This window comes from Balaenoptera ricei, chromosome 3 (assembly GCF_028023285.1).
Source record: "Balaenoptera ricei isolate mBalRic1 chromosome 3, mBalRic1.hap2, whole genome shotgun sequence".
Taxonomy (NCBI): Eukaryota; Metazoa; Chordata; class Mammalia; order Artiodactyla; family Balaenopteridae; genus Balaenoptera; species Balaenoptera ricei.
In genome coordinates this window covers 169454768-169474133 of record NC_082641.1, presented here as the reverse complement: position 1 = coordinate 169474133, position 19366 = coordinate 169454768, and the positions used below count along the sequence as shown (strand labels likewise).

Below are 19366 nucleotides of genomic sequence, written 5' to 3'. Positions count from 1 at the left end.
CCATAGGTCTCTGTGAGTCAGACTATTCTGATTGCTGCTTTTTTTTTTTTCCTGATTGCTGCTTTGACTCTGATGTCCATTATGGTAATGACACCCACCTTGCCTTTGGTGTTTGAGTGCCACCACTTGGCTTGTGCCAACCCGGGATTCAATTACTCTCATTGCATTTAGGTTTCTCAATTCAGTGGCAGCAGTTACTGCTATAAGTTCTGAGCTACAGAGAAGAGAGATCATAGAGCTCCTCCAGGACGCTGGGGTTCCCCTCACAAATTTATTTCTCACAATCATGGTGAAAGTTGTATCCTTGGGACCTCCCAGGATGGGTGAGTAGGTCTTAAATGACAAATCCACTCTACATTTTCATCTCCCTAGGCCTTAGACTCCTTTCCTCAAGAGTAAACCATAGTTACTGTTGAATTGTTTATTTCTCCTTTCAATTTATCACATTTTGCTTCATGTATTTTGGGTCTCTACTGTTAGGTGCTTTCATGTGTATAATTGTTATTTCTTCCTGATAGACTGAAACTTTTATCACTATATAATGTTCTTTGTCTCAAGTAACAATTTTTGTCTTAACATCTGAGATTAGTATAGCCAGTCCAGCTCTCTTTTGGTTACTATTTGCATGGAGTGTCTTTTTCTCTCCATTTACTTTCAATTTTGTCTTTGAATCTAAAGTGAGTCTTTTGTAGACAGCATAGTTGAACCATGATTTAAAAAAAAAAAATCAGTTCTGACAATCTCTGTCTTTTAAGTGGAGAGTTTAATCCATTTACCTTTAGTGTAATTACACATAAAGACTTATTTCTGCCATTTGCTATTTGCTTTCTATACGTCATGTCTTTTTTTCTTTTCAATTCCTCCATTACCGACTTCTTTTGTGTTAAATAGATATGTTTTAGCATATCATCAAATACACTAAAACGTTTTGCAAATGTGAGTGTATGTAGGACATAAGAGGAGATCCTTAGAAGTGGAATTGCTAGGTCAAATGCAGGGCAGGGCATGCATTTAAAACTCTGATAAGGGGGACTTCCCTGGTGGCGCAGTGGTTAAGAATCTGCCTGCCAATGCAGGGGACATGGGTTCGAGCCCTGCTCTGGGAAGATCTCACATGACACGGAGCAACTAAGCCCGTGCACCACAGCTACTGAGCCTGAGCTCTAGACCCCGAGAGCCACAACTACTGAGCCAGAGTGCCACAACTACTGAAGCCCGTGCGCCTAGAGCCTGTGCTCCGCAACAAGAGAAGCCACTGCAATGAGAAGCCCGTGCACTGCAACCAAGAGTAGCCCCCGCTCACTGCAGCAAGGGAAAGCCCGTGCACAGCAACGAAGACCCAACACAGCCAAAAATAAATAAATAAAATTAATTAATAAAAATAAATAAATAAATAAAACTGATAAGTTTTACCACATTGGTCTTAAATGCTTCTACCAATTCAACTGGATATTTTCCATAGAGGACTTCGCATTTTATTGAAAGCATCTGTTGGCTTGTTGGGATTCTCCCTTAAACTGTCTCCCTGGAGAGGGGGACATAATTATTCATTTTTTATATTCCCACATTTTAGTGCACAGGAAGCCAAAAAAGATGTGAAGAAGGAAAAAGGAAACTCTTATCATGTCGTGACAGGAATATTGGAAAATGAGGAACCATGCAGCATCAGGAACTTTTAGTATAGCCATGCAAACCAGGAGTCCTGTGAGCTGACTTCAAGTATTTAGTCCCAGAATCCTGGGAAGTGGCAGGTTCTCGAAGACACTTTACAAAAAAGGAAACTGAGACTAGGAGTTAGGAGATTAATGCTCATAAACTAGTAACTGAACTTTTACTGAGCACCTCCTGTGTGTTGGCATTATTCTCCCCATGGGGAAGACCATGATCACATGGTCAGCCCGTCCACATGGAACTTTCCTTTATAAATACTTCTTAAGGGAGTAAATAGTAGCTCATTTATTCCTCATTCCATCTTAATGGCTATTATTTCCCTTTCCCAGATGAGGAAACCCTAGGCTCAGAGAGGTGAAATCACTTGTACAAAGCCACACAGCCAGTAGGTGGTCAGGTCTGGATGTCAACTGAGAGCAAGTACTCCCAATCGCTTTGTTATATACTGCCTCTGAATAATATTATTGTCCAGAGCAGCAGCAATCACTATTTCCGCGTGCTAGGCTCTGTGGTAAGGACTGTCCCCATTCATTTATTCAACCAATGCACACTAAGCAGCTACTTTGTGCCAGGCGCCCCCATTTTAAAGATGGGTTAACAGGCCCAGGGAGCTTCTTCGAGAGATGGGGACGCACCGCACCGTCCTCGCCAAGCCTCCCCAGCTGGGTGTTCCACCTATGTAAGGCATTCAGTTGGCGCTCAGTTAACCCAAGACACTGTCGCCACCTCTAACGACACAGACGACTACGTCCGCAACCAACCGCTGCCCCAGCGCCACAGAGCAGCGGTTGGGGCGGGACCACGTACTGGAGCGTCTGCCGAGACGGCGGTTGGAAGCCCCGCCCCCCACGCGTGCACGCTGCGCGTCCCGTCGGCCCGCTAGGCTCCGGGAGTCCGGGCGCGGTTGGAGGCGTCCTCAGGGAGTGCGCGCGCCTGCGCCGGCGTCGGGCTCGCGCACGCGCACCTGCGCCGGCGTCGGGCTCGCGCACGCGCACGACGGCGACGGCAGCGGTGGCGGCGGTTCCTGCCGAGGGCTGCGAGGGCGGGCGGCTCCGAAGGAAGCGGCGAAGCTGAGAGGCTCGGCGGCAGCGGCGGCGGTTTGGCGCGCGTGACTCTCGACCCTGCTCGCTCTGCGGCGGGCGTTTTGATCCGGTCCACGGGCAGGGGCGCAGCGGCGGCGGCGGCAGCCCGAGGCCTGCGGCCTAGGCCTCAGCGCGGCGGCGGGCTCGAGTGCGGTGCGGAGCCGGCCTGAGAGCTCTACGCGGCGGCACCATGAGCGTGGAGGCGTACGGGCCCAGCTCGCAGACGCTCACCTTCCTGGACACCGAGGAGGCCGAGCTGCTCGGCGCCGACACCCAGGGCTCCGAGTTCGAGTTTACCGACTTCACTCTCCCCAGCCAGACGCAGACGCCCCCCGGCGGCCCCGGAGGTGGCGGCGCTGGGGCCCCGGTCTGCGCGGGCCCGGGCGCGGCGGCCGGACAGCTCGACGCGCAGGTGAGCGGCACATGGCGACGCCGGAAGCCGGGGCCGGGCCTCGGCGGTCGGGGACCTGCCCCGGTTTCCCCTCCAGCCGGGCCCGGGCTGATCTGCTCGGGTCCCACAGTCCGGCCGGGTCCGGAGTAACCTGGCCGGGGATCTCCCGCTCAGGACGTGCCCGGAGTAACCTGCCCCAGTTTCCGCTCTCCAGCCGGACCAGGGTAGATCTCCTTCAAGTTCCGCTCTGGTTGCGTGCGAGTGATCTCAGGACTTAGCTCAGGCCGGGTCTTAGGTGATCTGTCCCAAGTCCTCTTCCGGGCCTGTCCGAGGTGAGCGGCCCTAGGTCCGTCTCTGGCCAGGTCGGGGGCGACTTGTCCCCGAGTTCTCCTCCTGCTGGGTCAGTGCCCTGCTCAAACCAGCTCCGGGGTGATCTGCTCCGGTTCCCCCTCTGGCTGATGCGACCGCCCTGCCCCACTCCCTTACCTGTGGTCGCAGCCATCAGGGCACCCCCGCCCCCATTCATGCCCACTGTGTGTGCGGCGGGTTCAAATTTCACCGGGTCCTGGGATGCTGGCGAGAGGAGGGTCGAGGCTTCCCCAGCAGAAACGGAATTTTTGCATCCAATCGAGAACCCCACACTCGCTGGCTTTTAAGATTATTCATGAAGCAGTTTGCGTTTTGTTTTTCCTTCTTGCATTGCCTGTTGCTGAAATCGACCTGTTACGTAACTCCACAGCCCTGCCTTGGAAAAGTTGGTTTTGAGTTTGTTCCTTCAATGGGGCAGTGGTAGTGGGTTTCATATAAATGGTTCTGCCACGTCAGAAAGTTTTGTTCTTAATGATGTGAACATTTAGGGAAGGCTGCTCAGTTATTATAAATTTGGGTTTGTGTTACGAGAGTGTGTTGGGCATACACTTCCTGGACCTGGGTCCCTGCCCCCGGGGTGGGAGAAGGGGCTCGCAGTGGCCTTGGGCTGGGCTCCCCAGGAATGTAGCCATCTTCCTGTGGATCTCAGATTCCATTCCTGTGCCTGGCACCTCCCTCAGGTTTATTTTCCTGAATTCTCAGCCAGGGAGGAGCTATAGGGTTCACCTTGTCATAGGTGTCCCTTAGCAAGAGGATCCACTGCCAGGGTGCGGGGAGCTAACCCATCCTCAGCCAGAGTGAGCTCAAACCCTGTCCTGGAGGAGGGGGCTTACATTCTAGTTGGATGAGTCATTCCCGTGGGTAGACCACCCACTTGAACTTTCTTTTAGCCCCTAATAGAAGCAGAAAACATTTGACTCATGCTAACCCCAGATTCCTTAAAAATAGAAGCTTGATGGGTGGGGCGTCAGGGAGAACAGGTGTGCACCATATGTATGTTTTTTCGGTTTTGTTTACATATGGTGGGGGAAGGTAGGAGAGAGGGGAGAGTTTGCACGGAGAAATGAATGAGCCGCTGGAGGCTCATGATAACGCCTGTAGTTTCATACTCTGTAGACCTGTTTCCACAGCTGTAAAATGGGGATAACAGCTATATTTTTGTTACTTTTAAACATACGTGAAATCTGGACTCATGTATGAACGGATAGACCGGATAGTGCTGTCTGTAATTTGTGTCCAGCGTGTCCGGAAGGCTGAGGATAAAGATCTCTTGGTTGAGCAGTGTGCCATGACCCGTGGCAGCTCAGGGTTGTGAGAGGTAATCGTTTTATTGCAAATCCTGTTTGTAGCCTGTAAAACAGCAAGCCTGGGGCAGCTCTGAGTTCTAGTTGGGTTCTTTTTTTTTTTTTTTTTTTTAATAAATAAATTTATTTACTTATTTATTTTTGGCTGCGTTGGGTCTTCGTTGCTGTGTGCGGGCTTTCTCTAGTTGTGGTGAGTGGGGGCTACTCATTGCGGTGGCTTCTCTTGTATCAGAGCACGGGCCCTAGGCGTATGGGCTCAGTAGTTGTGGCTCACGGGCTCTAGAGCGCAGGCTCAGTAGTTGTGGCGCACAGGCTTAGCTGCTCCGCGGCACGTGGGATCTTCCCGGACCAGGGCTCGAACCCGTGTCGCCTGCACTGGCAGGAGGATTCTTAACCACTGCACCACCAGAGAAGTCCCTGGGCTTCTATTCTGAGTGCCTTTTGATTTTATCTTATAGGATGAGTGGCTGTGGATTGTCAAGTGCTGGGCAACCACTTTTGTTTCACAGCTTTACCGAGGTAGAATTCACATACCATACACTTCACCCATTCAAAGTGTGCAATTCAGTGACTTCAGTACATTCAGAGTTGTGCAGCCACCACCACAGTCGATTTTAGGACATTTTCATCTCCATAAAAAGAAGCCCTGCACCCCTTAGCCTGTCAGTCCTCCCTTCTCTAACCCCAGGCAGCCACTAATCTTTCTATCTCTGGATTTAGGTACTCTGGACATTTCATATAAATAGACATATAGTATGTGGTCTTTTGTTCTTTTACTGAGCATGTTTTCAAGGTTCATCCATGTTGTAGCATGTATCTGCTTCATTCCTTCTTATGACTGAATGATATTCCACAACACAGACAGACCACATTTTATTTATCCACTTACCTGTCGGTGGACATTTGGGTTGCTTTTGTTTTTAGCTGTTATGGAAAATGCTGCTGTGAACGTCTGTGTACAGGTTTCTGTGTGGACGTAAGCCTTCAGTGAAATTGGTGGGTGGTATGGTAACAACTGCCCGTTGCTTTTTCGGGTGCTGCCAGACTGTTTTCCGGTGTGTAGCCACTTTTGATACCAGTCTTGACTGCCAGTTTTGCACAGTTGGTTTTATCTGAAAGTTTGTTGAGGTAACACATGTGTGTCTTGGCCAGGGTGGGAGAATGGCAGGCAGAGGTGACTCCTGCTGAGCTTTGAGTTGGTTCCAATAACACTTGTTTTCTTGTTTATGATTTGAAACTGATATTTATCAAAGCCCTGCCAAGTGTCCTTAAGATAAAGGGACAGTTTTCTTTTGAGTATTTGACCCTTTCCTGGCCCCTTCCCCTACCCCTCAAAAGGCAGGGAAAGGTAATTTTGGAAGTCCTTTGCATAATAGCTGGTATTACAGACCTTCTGGTCTGCCTAGTTGGAATATTTCCCCTTGACTGTTGCTACTATCGTGTTTCCTCCAAACATTGGAATTATGGTGAAAATCTTAAGAGTTGGGAACACTGCCAAACAAAAAAAAGGAAATGAACCATTGATACAGCCAGCAACATGGGTGCATCTTAAAATAATTACAGTGAGTGAAAGATGCACTTAAAAAAGAGTATATACTCTTTGATTCTGTTCATATAAAACTCTAGAAAGTGCTAGGTAACCTACAGTGACAGAAGGCAGATCAGTGGTTGTGGGGAGGGGAGGAAAGGACAGAGGGATGGCAAAGGCACGAGGAGACTGAGGGTGATGGATGTGTTTGTTACCTTTATTGATGGATTAACCGGTGTTTATGTACATTGATGTGTGTCAGTTTATAAAATTATAAAGAACTGCTACCTACTCTTCAAAACCTGCTGCCTTCAGAAGTCAAGGAAGGCTGTTCCAGCATATCCTTGATTGTCCAGGTAAACAGATCATCTTCTGCTTCCTGGCCCTCAGCTTATGATGAGGAGTGAATTCCATATAGTTCCGGGGTTCCTAAAAGTGGTGAGTTTAAAATTTGAGTTGGCCTTTTTTTGTTCCGTGAACACTCAGTACAGCTGTGACATAAGTACGCCTTGAGAAAATTGGAGATGAGATGCTGCTAACCTCGCAGGAGCTCTGGCATGTGTTCTACCTGTACTTTTCTCTTAGTGGATTTCTGGCGTTTGGTTCCAAACCCACAAAAGGGAGGGCTTACGTGTCAGTTACTGCTTAATAAGCGAAATAACTTCTAACTCTATTTACCCAATTAATTTCATTACCCAGATTCAGCATGATTGGGGGAAAAGTTAACACTAATACAATTCCAATAGTAACAGCAGAACAAAAGTTCTCTATCAATCTAGCTCCCACAACCAAAAAAGAGAGGCATCTTTCTAATAGCTTTACTGGGCTTCCCTGGTGGTGCAGTGGTTAAGAATCCACCTGCCAATGCAGGGGACACGGGTTCGAGCCCTGGTCCGGGATGATCCCACATGCCGCGAAGCAACTAAGCCCGTGCGCCACAACTACTGAGCCCGCGTGCCTAGAGCCCGTGCTCCGCAACGAGAGAAGCCAACCGCAGTGAGAAGCCCATGCACCGCAATGAAGAGTAGCCCCCGGTCACCGCAACTAGAGAAAGCCTGCGCGGAGCAATGAAGACCCAACGCAGCCAAAAAAAATAATAATAATAATAAAATAAATAAATAATAGCTTTACTGAGGTATGGTCATATACCAGAGTCCTCTTGTTTGTTTGTTTTTTATAATTTTTACAATTTCACACACCTTGATCTGGGTCATGGATATAAGCAGGTAAGACATACTTTTTTTTTTGGCTTTGCCAAGTGGCTTGCAGGATCTTAGTTCCCCGACCAGGGATTGAACCCGGGCCCCTGGCATTGGAAGCGCGGAGTCCTAACCACTAGACCTCCAGGCAGTTCCCGAGTCCTCTTGTTTTTAAGTGTTCAATTCAGTGTTATGTGTTTTTTTTGTTTGTTTTTTTTTAGTAAATTTACTGGGCTGTGTAGCCATTACAACAGTCACTCACTGTTCTGAGTTCTCTTTCATGCCACCTTTCCTTTCCTCTTCTATTTTTGCTCCTTCTAATCTTGGTAGTTTCTTGTTAAAGCTCTAAGGTAGGGAGATTGGGTGACCCCGCGCTTCCTACGCCAGGTCACACACTGGGGAGATGTGCCTCGTGTGCTAGGTAGGTTCTGTGCTGGAGTTCAGAGGTAGGAGCTGAGGCCTGGCCACACTGCTCATGTGAGCCTGGGAGCCCTCGTGTCTGTTCACGTTTTGTTTTGTTCCCTCTGCACAGAGTCTCAGGCTGACCTCCTCAGCCTGGTTCTCGACTCCCGTCCTCTCAGTACTTCTGTTTCCCTGTCTTGCTGTGCTTGGGGAGGGCTGACTCCCACTGGGAGTCAAAGTGAGCTCTTTGCCAACTGTAGCTTCTTTGTTAGAAATGGCAGGTGCTGCCCAGTCTGCAGTTGACCCTGGGGACAGTGAGGGCCCAGAGGAGGGAAAGGGAAAAAAGCCTTTGTGAGTGGTGGTCCTTGAGTTGTTCAGGAAGTGCACCCTGAACAACTTGGGCACAGGGCTTGGCATGGAGGGAAAGGGCTGTTGTCCACGACGAGGGGCTCGGGCTGGATCCTGGAGCCTTGTGTTGCTGCTGAGGGGTGCCATGACCTCCCTTGAGAGGAAGGGCCCTTAGGTGGCGCGGAGACCTGGCAGAGTTTGGCTGAGGCTAGAAGGGGAACTCAGGCAGAGAGCGCTGGGGTCAGATGTGTGCCTTCAGGTGAGCGCATGTGTGAACTACCACAGTACCAGGTGGCCACAGTGGCCACTCCTCCTCGGGCACATGCTTGTCACTGTGCTGAGCACCTGTTGTCCCCGAGTCCTCATAACTCCTCTAGAGCAGGTGTGAGTTCTTGTCTGATGGTTTTCATCAGGGCCCGGGATCCCCCTGGGCTGAGGCAGGGCTCCCCTTGAATGGAAGGTGTGAGTAGGGGTCAACAGACCTTTGGAGGTGCTGCCCTGAGACCTGGGTGAGAGGCCTTGCAGGAGGGAGAGGCCCCACCAGAGCACTGTGTGCAGGGGCTGGAGGGGCAGATTGTGGGCAGTGGCTCTCAACTGAGGGGCAGTTGTGGTGGTTAGCGTGGTAGGGTGGTCTTTCGGTGGTATAGGACAGTCCAGCTCACAGAGAAGGGCCAAGATGACCATTGTGTTCATTGGGACCCAGAGCACAGTGTGGCCTGGGAGGTGCAGAGGGGACAGTGAGTCGGACCGGGTCTCCGGTGCTCCCTTTTCCAAGTCTTATGGGGCCCCAGTCTTGGGGGGCTTTGAACTCTTCTTGCCGGAAGAGCTTTCCTTGAGGGTAAAATCCTACTTCCTCTGATAAACAACAGGAATGCTGGGTCCTGGGATCCCATGGCTGGAATAGGGTCCTTGTGCCTTTTTATGTGTGTTGGTCCACTAGCAGCTTGCAAGTTGGACAGCTGAGCCAGGCTTCTCAGGATCCCTGCGGACTGTTGCCAAGACGGCTTCTAGACAGTACAATTGATTTAGGCTGCCTGCTGAGCTGTGAGTAGCCCTTTGTCATGACTGAGGATAGCACCTTCCTATCTGCTCTAGCTCCTCGCATAGCTCAGCTGCCAGGGCTGCCAGTGAACCTGGAGGGGTTGCTTGCCTCATCCCGGGGCAGAAGCCATTTGGTACAAGCTGTGCTCGTCTTCTGTCACTCCTTTCAGGTGCATGGCTCTGCAGAGCTAACGCAGATTCCAGGCAGCCACCTTGTCCACCTGTATTGTGTAAAAACGTTTATTAGGAATTCTCTCATGTATAAGTAGATAAAGCAAATCCTGCCCATCTGTCTTCTTGATTTGATGATTGGGAAGATTTTCTTTTCTCTCTTTTTTCTTTTTTTTTTGCTGAAGTGTTTTAAAGCAAATCCAACTTGTCATTTCACTCTTTCGAGGTTGAGCCATATGAGTTAGTGATACTCAACCATTTAGACCTATGCTATTTAGAATGCATTTCTAAAAACACGAAAAGGACATCTTTCCTTCATAGCCATACTGCTGTGGTCAGACGAACAGCACCAACAATAGTTTTTCAGGATCATCTAATATTGAATACATGGGGGAGCCACAGTCAGATTACTTACCTGGTTCGGATCCCTGTGAGGTCCAGTATTAATGTGATTGATGGTCCTGTCTCCAGCCCTGCTCTTCTGGGCAGCCCCTCCCTTTTCTTCGTTTCATGCCACTGAGCCAGGATCCGGTCCAGGTCATTGTCCTGTGAGGTGTCCTGCCTTCTGGACTGAACCTCTCCTCACAGCCTGGCTTCTCCCCGCAGGTGTGGGTGGATTCCATCTCAGTCTGTGAGCTCCTCTGAGAGTGCCTGACCCCAGAGCTGGGCAGGCAGGGGCAGCACAAGGTGAGCTGCAGACACCCCAGACAGGTCAAGGATATTCTTGAGCTTTGAAATGAACTGCAGGGGTGGACTTGGCATTTGATCAAAACAAGGGTCTACTGAAGAGAGGGAGGCAGGTAGAACTCCTTTAACCCAAAGCTCAGGGACTGCTGTGTTGGGTTGGGACCATGTGAAGTTCCCTTCATTGTAGGTCAAAAATGGTCAAATCTCAACAATTTCTTGTGGTTAAAACTAATGGATTAAAGAAGGCTAAGAGATTACATCACAAATAATGTGTAATTGTTAACTGGATCTTGGATTTAAAAAACTGTAAAGGACATTATTGGGACATTGGGAAAATGTGTCTATGTGTATTAGATATCAGTATTATTCCTGAGTGTGATGTTTATATTGTGGTTGTGTGGAGAAAGCCCTTGTCCTGGGACCTATGATTCTGAAATGGATCAGGAACAGAAAAGTATGTGTGTGTGTGAACGCATGTGTGCATACGTGTGCAGAGCAAGAGAGGGAGAGAGCAAGTGTGGCAAAATGTGAGTGGCTGGTGGATCCAGATGGTGGGTGTGTGGGTCATTCATTCTCTGTAGTTTTGAAACTTTTTCAAAAGCTGAGGGAGAGTGGATCTTCTGTTAGCCTTTTCCTGAGGCAGGGCTCAGAGACCTGGTAGTTCCTCTCTGCCTCAGGTCACCTGAGGGAAAGGCGATTTCCCACTCGCTCTTTTTTATTTAAGTTGTGGAAGAAAAGAATAAATGATGAGTCATTTTACATCTCAACCCTTATATTTTGGATGAGAAGATACATTCGTTTAGCTAACACTGTGAGAGCCTCCTGGGGTGTGGGCTCAGTTCTAGGTGCGGGGGTCACAGCAGGGAGCAGGACCAGCAGAGCTGGCCCCACTGGCGCCCCTCAGATGGGGTCAGGGGAGGCCTCCCTAGGAGGTGCCCTGTGGACCGAGACTGAAGGACCAGGAGCCATCTGTGTAGAAGCCAGGGAGATAGTGCAAAGGCCCTGGGACATTGGCATAGTCGGGGATTGATGGACAGAAATGTCCATTTCATGCTGAGTGGTATGACGCTTATGAGGTTTGGGGTAAAAATTTATGGTCTAAAAGTTCTTACCAGCACAGTTAGTGGTAATTTTTGAATTGATGTGCTTTTCCTTTCTGGGAATGAAGTGACCTCTCTTCCTGCTGCTCTGAGGTGCACTGAGTTCTGCAGTGGGTCGTAAGAAACTCTCTGGGCAGAAAACCTCTGCAAGGCCTTGATCAGCTCAGCAGCTCATAGATGGACTTCGATAATGAGTGTCCAGAGCAGGGGTGGAGAGGGAACTGTTTCCTTCGCTTTCTAGACCCAGTGACATGGTGCCTGGGGATGGGCTTGGGGTGCAGGGAGGACTTTCCCTTCTTGAGCCCAGCAGGACCCAGGGGTCCTGGCTGGAGGTGATGGGTTGATAACCTCAGTCCTGTGCCAGACAAGGACACTCCCCTCCCTTCTTCCATTATGTCGCCTGGCTTGGATTGTGGGCCTTCTCTGTGCCAGGCACTCTTCAGTGCTTTAACTCATTTAATTATAGTTGTTAAGGTCAAATGTATTTTTGAAGTTAATGTTTATCTTAAAACTTTCCAGAAAGTAGAGGGAGAAACTAACAAGCCAGTTATAGAAGTCTGTGTTGTGGTCAGGTCACAGCTGGGCAGGAGTGGGGCTGGGCAGGGGTTGGACAAGTGCATGTGGTGTGTAGGTGTGCATAAATACTTGTGAGGAGGGACACACCCACGCCTCCCAGCCACACAGCTACAAGGCCTACTGGGGAATCTGGACTCCTCTCTCTAGTCTCCCTGCCTTCAGTGGGGGTGAGGGAGAATCCATCTGACCTTGTGTCGTGTCGGTATTGTATTGTCTCTTGAGAGTTCCTAGAGCAGATCCTAGAGCGGACTTAGATTTCCTGCTCCTTATTAAGCCTGAAGGGGTATGAGTGATGCAGAGAAAGGGTCGTCACATGGTTGGTCAGGCTCTGTTAAGAGCCTCACACATTCCTGATGTGCCCTCTGCTGGTTCACTCTTCCCTCTGTGAGGGGAGATGAAGTGTGGGATCTGAGGCCTGGATGAAGCAGGAGTGGGTGGAATGAAGGCACCTGGTGTCACACAGGTGTCCGTATTACTCCACATACTAATTTTGATGTTTCAGGAAAGTAAAGATTCACATATCACTAAGGATATTTCTTTACACATAAAGGTTTATACAACCTGGTGAGACATTTTAGGAGTTCTTCTAGACTAGGAGTTGGCAAGCATTCTCTTTTTTCTTTTTTTTTTTAATTAACCATTTTTAATTTTATTTTTAAAATTTATTTATTTACCTATTTATTTATTTATTTTGGCTGCGCTGGGTCTTCGTTGCAACGCACGGGCTTCTCTAAGGCGTGCCGTCTTAGTTGTGGTATATGGGATCTTAGTTCCCTGACCAGGGATCGAACCTGGGCCCCCTGCATTGGGATCGTGGAGTCTTAACCACTGGACCACGAGGGAAGTCCCCCAACCATTTTTTAAATTGAAGTATAGTTAATTTACAATATTGTGTTAGTTTCAGGTATACAGCAAAATGATTCAGTTATATATATATATTCTTTTTCAGATTGTTTTCCATTATAGGTTATTATAAGATATTGAATGTAGTACCCTATACTGTAGGTCCCTGTTGTTTATCTATTTTATAGTAGCAGGGTGTATATGTCAATTTCAGACTCCTAATTAACACCCCCCCCATCAGCCCCTTTGGTAACCATAAGTTTGTTTTCTATGGTTGTGAGTCCATTTCTGTTTTGTAAATAAGTTCATTTGTTTCATTTCTTTAGATTTCACATGCAAGTAATATCATATGATATTTGTCTTTCTCTGTCTGACTTCACTTAATATGATAAGTGACTTCACTTAATATGATAATATGATATGTCCATCCATGTTGCTGCAAATGACATTATTTCATTCTTTTTTATGGCTGAGTCATATTCCATTTTATGTATATGTACCACATCTTCTTATCCATTCCTCTGTCGATGGACATTTAGGCTCCTTCCATGTCTTGGCTGTTGTAAATAGTGCTGCTGTGAACATTCGGGTGCATGTACATTTCAAATTAGAGTTTTCTCCGGATATATGCCCAGGAGTGGGATTGCTGGGTCATATGGTAGTTCTATTTTTAGTTTCTTGAGGAACCTCCATACTTTTCTCCATAGTGGCTGCACCAATTTACATTCCCACCAACAGCAAAGGAGAGTTCCTTTTTTTTGGACCTTTCTCCAAAGAAGATATACAAATGGCCAACAGGCATAGGAAAAGATATTTAGCATCATTATAATCCAGGTTATGCCAATCAAAACCACAATGAGATACCACCTCACACCCATTAGGATGGCTACTGTCAACAACCAACAGAAAAATCACAAGTGTTGGCAAGGATGTGGAGAAATTAGGACCCTTGTGCACTACTGGTGGGTGGGAATATAAAATAGTGTAGCTGCTGTGGAAAACAGTATGGCAGTTCCTCAAAAAGTTATACATAGAATAATTATATGATTCAGCAACTTCACTTCTGGGTATATACCCCCAAAGAATTGAAAACAGGGACTTGAAGAGATACTCGTTCTCCATGTTCATAGCAACATCATTCACAGCAGCCAGAAGGTGGAAGCAACCCAAGTATCCACTGACTGATGAATGGATAAACAAAATGTTGTGTGTCCATACAATGGAATATTATTCAGCCTTAAAAAGGGAGGAAATTCTGACACAGGACATAGATGAACCTTGAGCACATTATGCTAAGTGAAATAAGTCAGTCACAAAAGGGCAAATACCGTATGATTCCACTTATGTGAGGTCCCTACGTAGTCAAATTCATAGAAACAGAAAGTAGAATGGAGGTTACCAGGGGCTGAGGGAGGGGGAATGGATAGTTTCAGTTTGAGAAGATGAGAAAGTTCTGGAGATGGATGGTGGTAGTGGTTGCGCAACCATGTGAATGTACTTAACGCCACGGAACCACTTACAATTTTTTTAAAAAGAGGATCAGGGATTTACAAAGAGGTGCTTGTGATGATGTTAATAATACTATCTTCATTACATTAAAATCCAAAAGTTGATACTGATTTTTCATTTTTGAAAAAAAAAAAAAAATTTCCCCCAAACAAAGCATACAGTCTTCTTGCATTTAACCTGATTGTTGCCTTCTGAAAAAATGTTGGGACTTCCCTGGTGGTCCAGTGGTTAAGACTTTGCCTTCATTGCAGAGGGTGTGGGCTCGATCCCTTGTTGGGGAGCTAAGATCCCACATGCCTGGTGGCCAAAAAACCAAAACATAAAACGAAGCAATATTGTAACAAATTCAATAAAGACTTTAAAAATGGTCCACATCAAAAAAATCTTAAGAAAAAAAGATAGTATATTAAAGTGGTGGCAGACACAGTGAAATGGGGTTCTGATCTGGCTGAGACCATTACAGAGACATGTGTTCCTTTAATGGGTTCTTGGCTTCCTTGACAACCCGAATGCACCTTTGGAGTTTCTGGGATGCTCCCCCACTCAGGAGACCCGTTGTCCTTAGGCCCGTATAGGTGACTGGAGCAGTGGACAGGGAGTGGCCTGAGCCAACCCCGCATGGCGTGGGTGTGGGTTTTGGTTTCCCAGCTCTGCGTGGCAGGCCAGTGTCTGATCCCGTCTCACAGCTCAGAGAAACCTGGTGCCTGCCCTGGGGCTCGTCACTCCTTCCCGTCTTTCATCGCATGATGCTTCCACTGCTTGACCCAGCCTCGTGTGGGCTGTGGCCCGTGGGGACCATGATGGGGACTGCTGGCTGCTGTCTGAGGAGGCAGTTCCTGGGGGGGCAGCATTAGGAGCGCCTGTTTCCCTCGGACAAGCTGAGTCTGTGCACCCATGAATGGATGTGTGAGCTCAGCAGAGGTGCCTGTGAAATTCATCGCTTAGTTATTTAAAGTTGCCTATTTGTATGTTTTTGCTGTTATAACATATAAAGGGTACATTTAGTAAGATTGTGTCCTGAAACTGGAAGATTATCCTAACATTAAATTTCTAATTCATAATTAAGAAGGGCTGCCTTCTGGACAGGGGAACTGTCAGTGAAGGAAGTATGTGGACTAACGAGAGAACTGCATTCCCACATCTGCAGGGGTCACAACCTTTATTTCTGGTGCTTAGGCTTTAAAGGAGGAGGACCCTTGTGCAGCTGTCCGCAGTGGGGGGGACCATACCTGGTTTGTAAAAAGTCATCTTGCTTCTTGTGGCCCTCAGCTTCCTGCTTGTAGTCATGGCGCTGTGGCTAGATGGGGTTGGGCCTGGGTGTGCAGGTGGCAGGGCGGATGACCTCAGCCACCTGTGCCCTGTTTTTGGCCAGGTAGGTTTGATAGGGAAGAGGAGAGTATGAAAAGTCAAATCAGAAGATGCTGAACTGTTGCACAGTAGAGAGCAGGCCAATGCTTCACGGGAAGGTTGCCATGACTGCTCATATGGGGAGAAGCCACGTGCCTGGGCTGAGGCCCGGAAGCTGCAGTCTTTCATGGTGACGCTGCCTTCTGCCATAGGTCAGTGGACCTGAGGGCATCCTGCAGAACGGGGCTGTGGATGACAGCGTGGCCAAGACTAGCCAGTTGTTGGCCGAGTTGAACTTCGAAGAAGATGAGGAAGATACCTATTACACGAAGGATCTCCCCATACATGCCTGCAGGTGAGCACCTTCAGCGGAGGAGAGGACTCGCCTCCCAGAGCATCCACATTCTATATGCATTTGCTAACTTTACAGAGGCCCCTCTAAGACCATGGACTGTGACACTTGGAAACACTGTCCTTGGGAATAAGGAGGTTGCTCAAGCCTTTGTACACACATAAGTCCCTATTACTGGGCAGGCGAATGGGATCAGCACCCTCTGTCATCCCTGATTCTCCCAGCTGGAGGGGGAAAGGTTCCCCTTCTCTGCCTTCCTCAGGCCCTTGGGTTGTTACCCGGTACCTGCCCCACTCACTTATCAGAAAGAACTCATCATATCGGGTGAGCATTTGGAGGGTGAATAGAGCAGCTAAGATTTCTCTTACAAAGAGATTACTGTAGGCTTCTTTAAAAACCTGCCTCCTTGTTGCGTTGAAGATTCCTGAAAAATTGGAAGTGAGTAGTCAGTGGATAGACCTGCGCGTTGACCAAATTTGGAATTCTCATCTAGAGGAGGACCCACCCCTTGTGTTTGGACTTACTCTTGCTTTTTTGTTACACGCACGTGAGGAAATTGAGACCAAAAGAGGTGAAATGATCTTGCTCAGGGCACCCCGCCAGGCAGGGCAGTGGGCCTGGGCCTCTACTCAGCTCTGCCTGCCCCTTGGGCACGCTGCCCCTCTGAGGTCTGCACCCATCACGGGACAGAGGGCCGCTCTTTTCCCTGCTTGGTGGGCACACTTTTTTACTTTGTTGGCTCTTTGTTCACTCTCATTTACAGTACATTTTTACGTATGTGTTCGCGTTCCTGTTATGTACCAGATATGCCTGTGAAGTGGTCCTGGTGAAGCTGCAGGTCATTAAAGTCTGCACACCCCCTCGCACACCTGCCGTCCCCGGGGAGTGGAGTAGGGAGAGCCCCCCTGGCGTGAGGTGTTACAGGGAAGGTTCTTGGCCAGAGGACATTCTCGTTTGAGACTTGAGTCTTGGCTTCATCCACATACAGAACTCTGTGGAGAGCCAATATTTTTGTTTTTGGTGTGTTGATTTTCAGAAAAGGGAGGCCAGGGGGCTCTCCCTAGGTGCTGCTTGCGAGCTGAGCTCAGTCTGTACCCCAGGACCCTCCGCTGCTGGGTTGAGCTGAGTGTTCCCAGGAGCACGGCGCCCTCTGCTGGAGCATGGGAGGCACTGTGAACACAGCGTGGTCTCAGCTTACCTTCTGTGTGCCCAGAGCTAGGGATGCTGATTTCCCTCCTTATAAGTCACAGTTCCTGAAACTTCAGGCCAAGGGGAGTGACTAGGTCACCTGGGGTGTTTTAGGACTCCGTTGTTGGGCTCACCTGGCACCTTGCACTGCTCTCACCCCCCCACCTCACCCTGGAAGGGGCTTTGCTGCTGTCTGAGGAATCTCCACAGCACCCCTAAACCCTTCCCTGCGCTCACAGGGTCAGGATGCCTCTGCAGTTAACTGATTCGATTTTGTTAGTGGGATCGTTGGGTTTGAGTATGTGTTTAATTAAAAACTTAAAAATGTTGTAAGAGGAAAGAATTTTACATCCCGCCAAATTAAAACCAGAGAGTGGTCTTCTAGCTTTAACTGTTGATGTTTTGACTTTTTTAGTTACTGCGGAATACACGATCCTGCTTGCGTGGTTTACTGTAATACCAGCAAGAAGTGGTTCTGTAATGGACGTGGAAATACTTCTGGCAGGTAGATAATCAAACCGCGCATGTGTCTTTAATCAGTGCTGTGCTCAGATTTGTGTGTAAATTATGGAAATGTTGAAGCGAAGCACAATATAAAATCACGCTAACAAACCTGGTTTTTTCCCTCCTCTGTGACTGGTTTAACTTGAAACAGATGGTGGTGTGTGAATGCCTTAATGTATTTACCCTTGATTTATTCTCTGTGGTTCTTTTTATTATGCAAGTAGGGTTGGCTTAATTCTCTTTCCCAGTTTTTATTTATATTTTTCTGCAAGATGAGCTCCTGGCACGCCCGTTCATCTTCATTACTGGGTGCCTGGGGAGGATGTTCCCAAGACAGTAATGGGCATCCATGGGAGCCCCTTCCTGAGCAGGCTCCCTCTGGCCTTAGCTCATCAGAGCAGTCCTGAGGCTAATATGGGCCAGATCCTGAATCATCAGATGCAATTAAGTTCACTTGACCGTCGGCTCTGGGCTTCCCTTCCTGCTGTTGATCAGCAGCAGCTGTGACTAGGTCCCTTGTTTTGTGTTTGGGGTGAGACCCGCCTTGTGAGGGTGCTTGGATTCCAGGGGAGAGTCCGTTTGGCTAAGCTCGAGTGGTGAGACTCCTCAGCCTCCACCACTGGCATGGGTCTGGTCCTGGTGGCTCCTCCAAGGCCGCCGTGATGTGCAGCGACTCACTCCATTACCACAGGGAAGCAGAGCAGAGTCTCCGTGGGACAGGGATCCAGGTCGCCTGCAAGAAAGCGGCATCTTCCTCTGAGGTTCATGTTTTATAGAAATAAAGTGACAAAATTCTGTAGGCAGCTTTATTTCTACAGAGCCCATACCCTTCCTGTGCCTTTGGCAGCCGTGGCTGAGGACACAGAATGGTCAGATCTCGTGTCACCTTGGAGTTAGTAATGCGAATTGTGGGGTTCTGAGTGAGGCAAGAAAGGGAGCTGGTGTTTTTTAGAGATTTGAAGGGAAAAGCATCTTCAGGGTACCCAGAAGAGACTGGTATACCATTTTCCAAACGTTCTGGGCAATTATAAGTGTTACCGTGTTCGCATTAGTTCCTCTCCTGCAGGAAAAGCAGTTAAATAAAACTTGCCTTGGCTGGCAACCCCAGCTTCTGGTCAGCAGAGCCAAGATCAGGGAAGTGAGCGGAGGGCCTCTAAGAGAAAACAGACTCGGCCAGTCAGATTGTGTGTTTTGTGCAGGGTCAGACTGTGGAGGTGATGGGACAGCCACTCGCCTTCAGGAAGCTGCCAGTGTAATGGGGTGAGGTGGGCCTAGAAAAGACGAGAGGAAATCACTGATCCTGGTAGAAGGCCCAGGGGTGGCGGGGTGGGGGGAGGGGTGGCTTTGGAGGTACGGAGAGCAGTGATGATTAGTTAGGTAATCTGACAGTCTTCGTGGGGCCAGAGAGGATTCGGATGTTGGCATCTGAGCCGAAGCTTGCAACAGGAGGGGTTTCCCAAGGTGATGTGAGGGTGGCAGCAGGGAAGGCTGGAGGCTTGGCAGGCGTGCTCAGCGTGTGACAAACCTGCAGCCAGGCTGCAGATCGCTGGGGGGGCTGGGAGGGCTTGAGGCAGAGCCGTGCACCACCCGTGGGCCCTGAGTGAGGCTGGCGTGGCGGAGGGTAGAGTTCGGTGGCTGGGGCAATCAGGCCCTGGTTTAGGTGAGCCGTGTCCCGGAAGTGAGAAAGGCGTCAGAGCCCTGGCCACGCGCAGCAAGGAAAGAGCTGAGGCGGCGGGGCTTTCAGACCGTTCAGG

The 19366-nt window shown here is 48.8% G+C and overlaps 1 protein-coding gene across 2 annotated transcripts in view; it reads left to right on the top strand.

The window, feature by feature from the left end:
• The first annotated feature begins 2658 nt into the window (after window positions 1–2658).
• Window positions 2659–19366, top strand: part of UPF1 (UPF1 RNA helicase and ATPase) — a 35153-nt gene continuing 18445 nt past the window's right edge. For both annotated transcript variants that reach the window (XM_059918059.1, XM_059918058.1), the window contains exons 1-3: window positions 2659–3165; window positions 15781–15923; window positions 17524–17613. In XM_059918059.1, coding sequence (XP_059774042.1) covers window positions 2944–3165; window positions 15781–15923; window positions 17524–17613 — 455 coding nt within the window. In that variant the 5' untranslated portion in view covers window positions 2659–2943. The remainder of the gene's footprint in view (window positions 3166–15780; window positions 15924–17523; window positions 17614–19366) is intronic.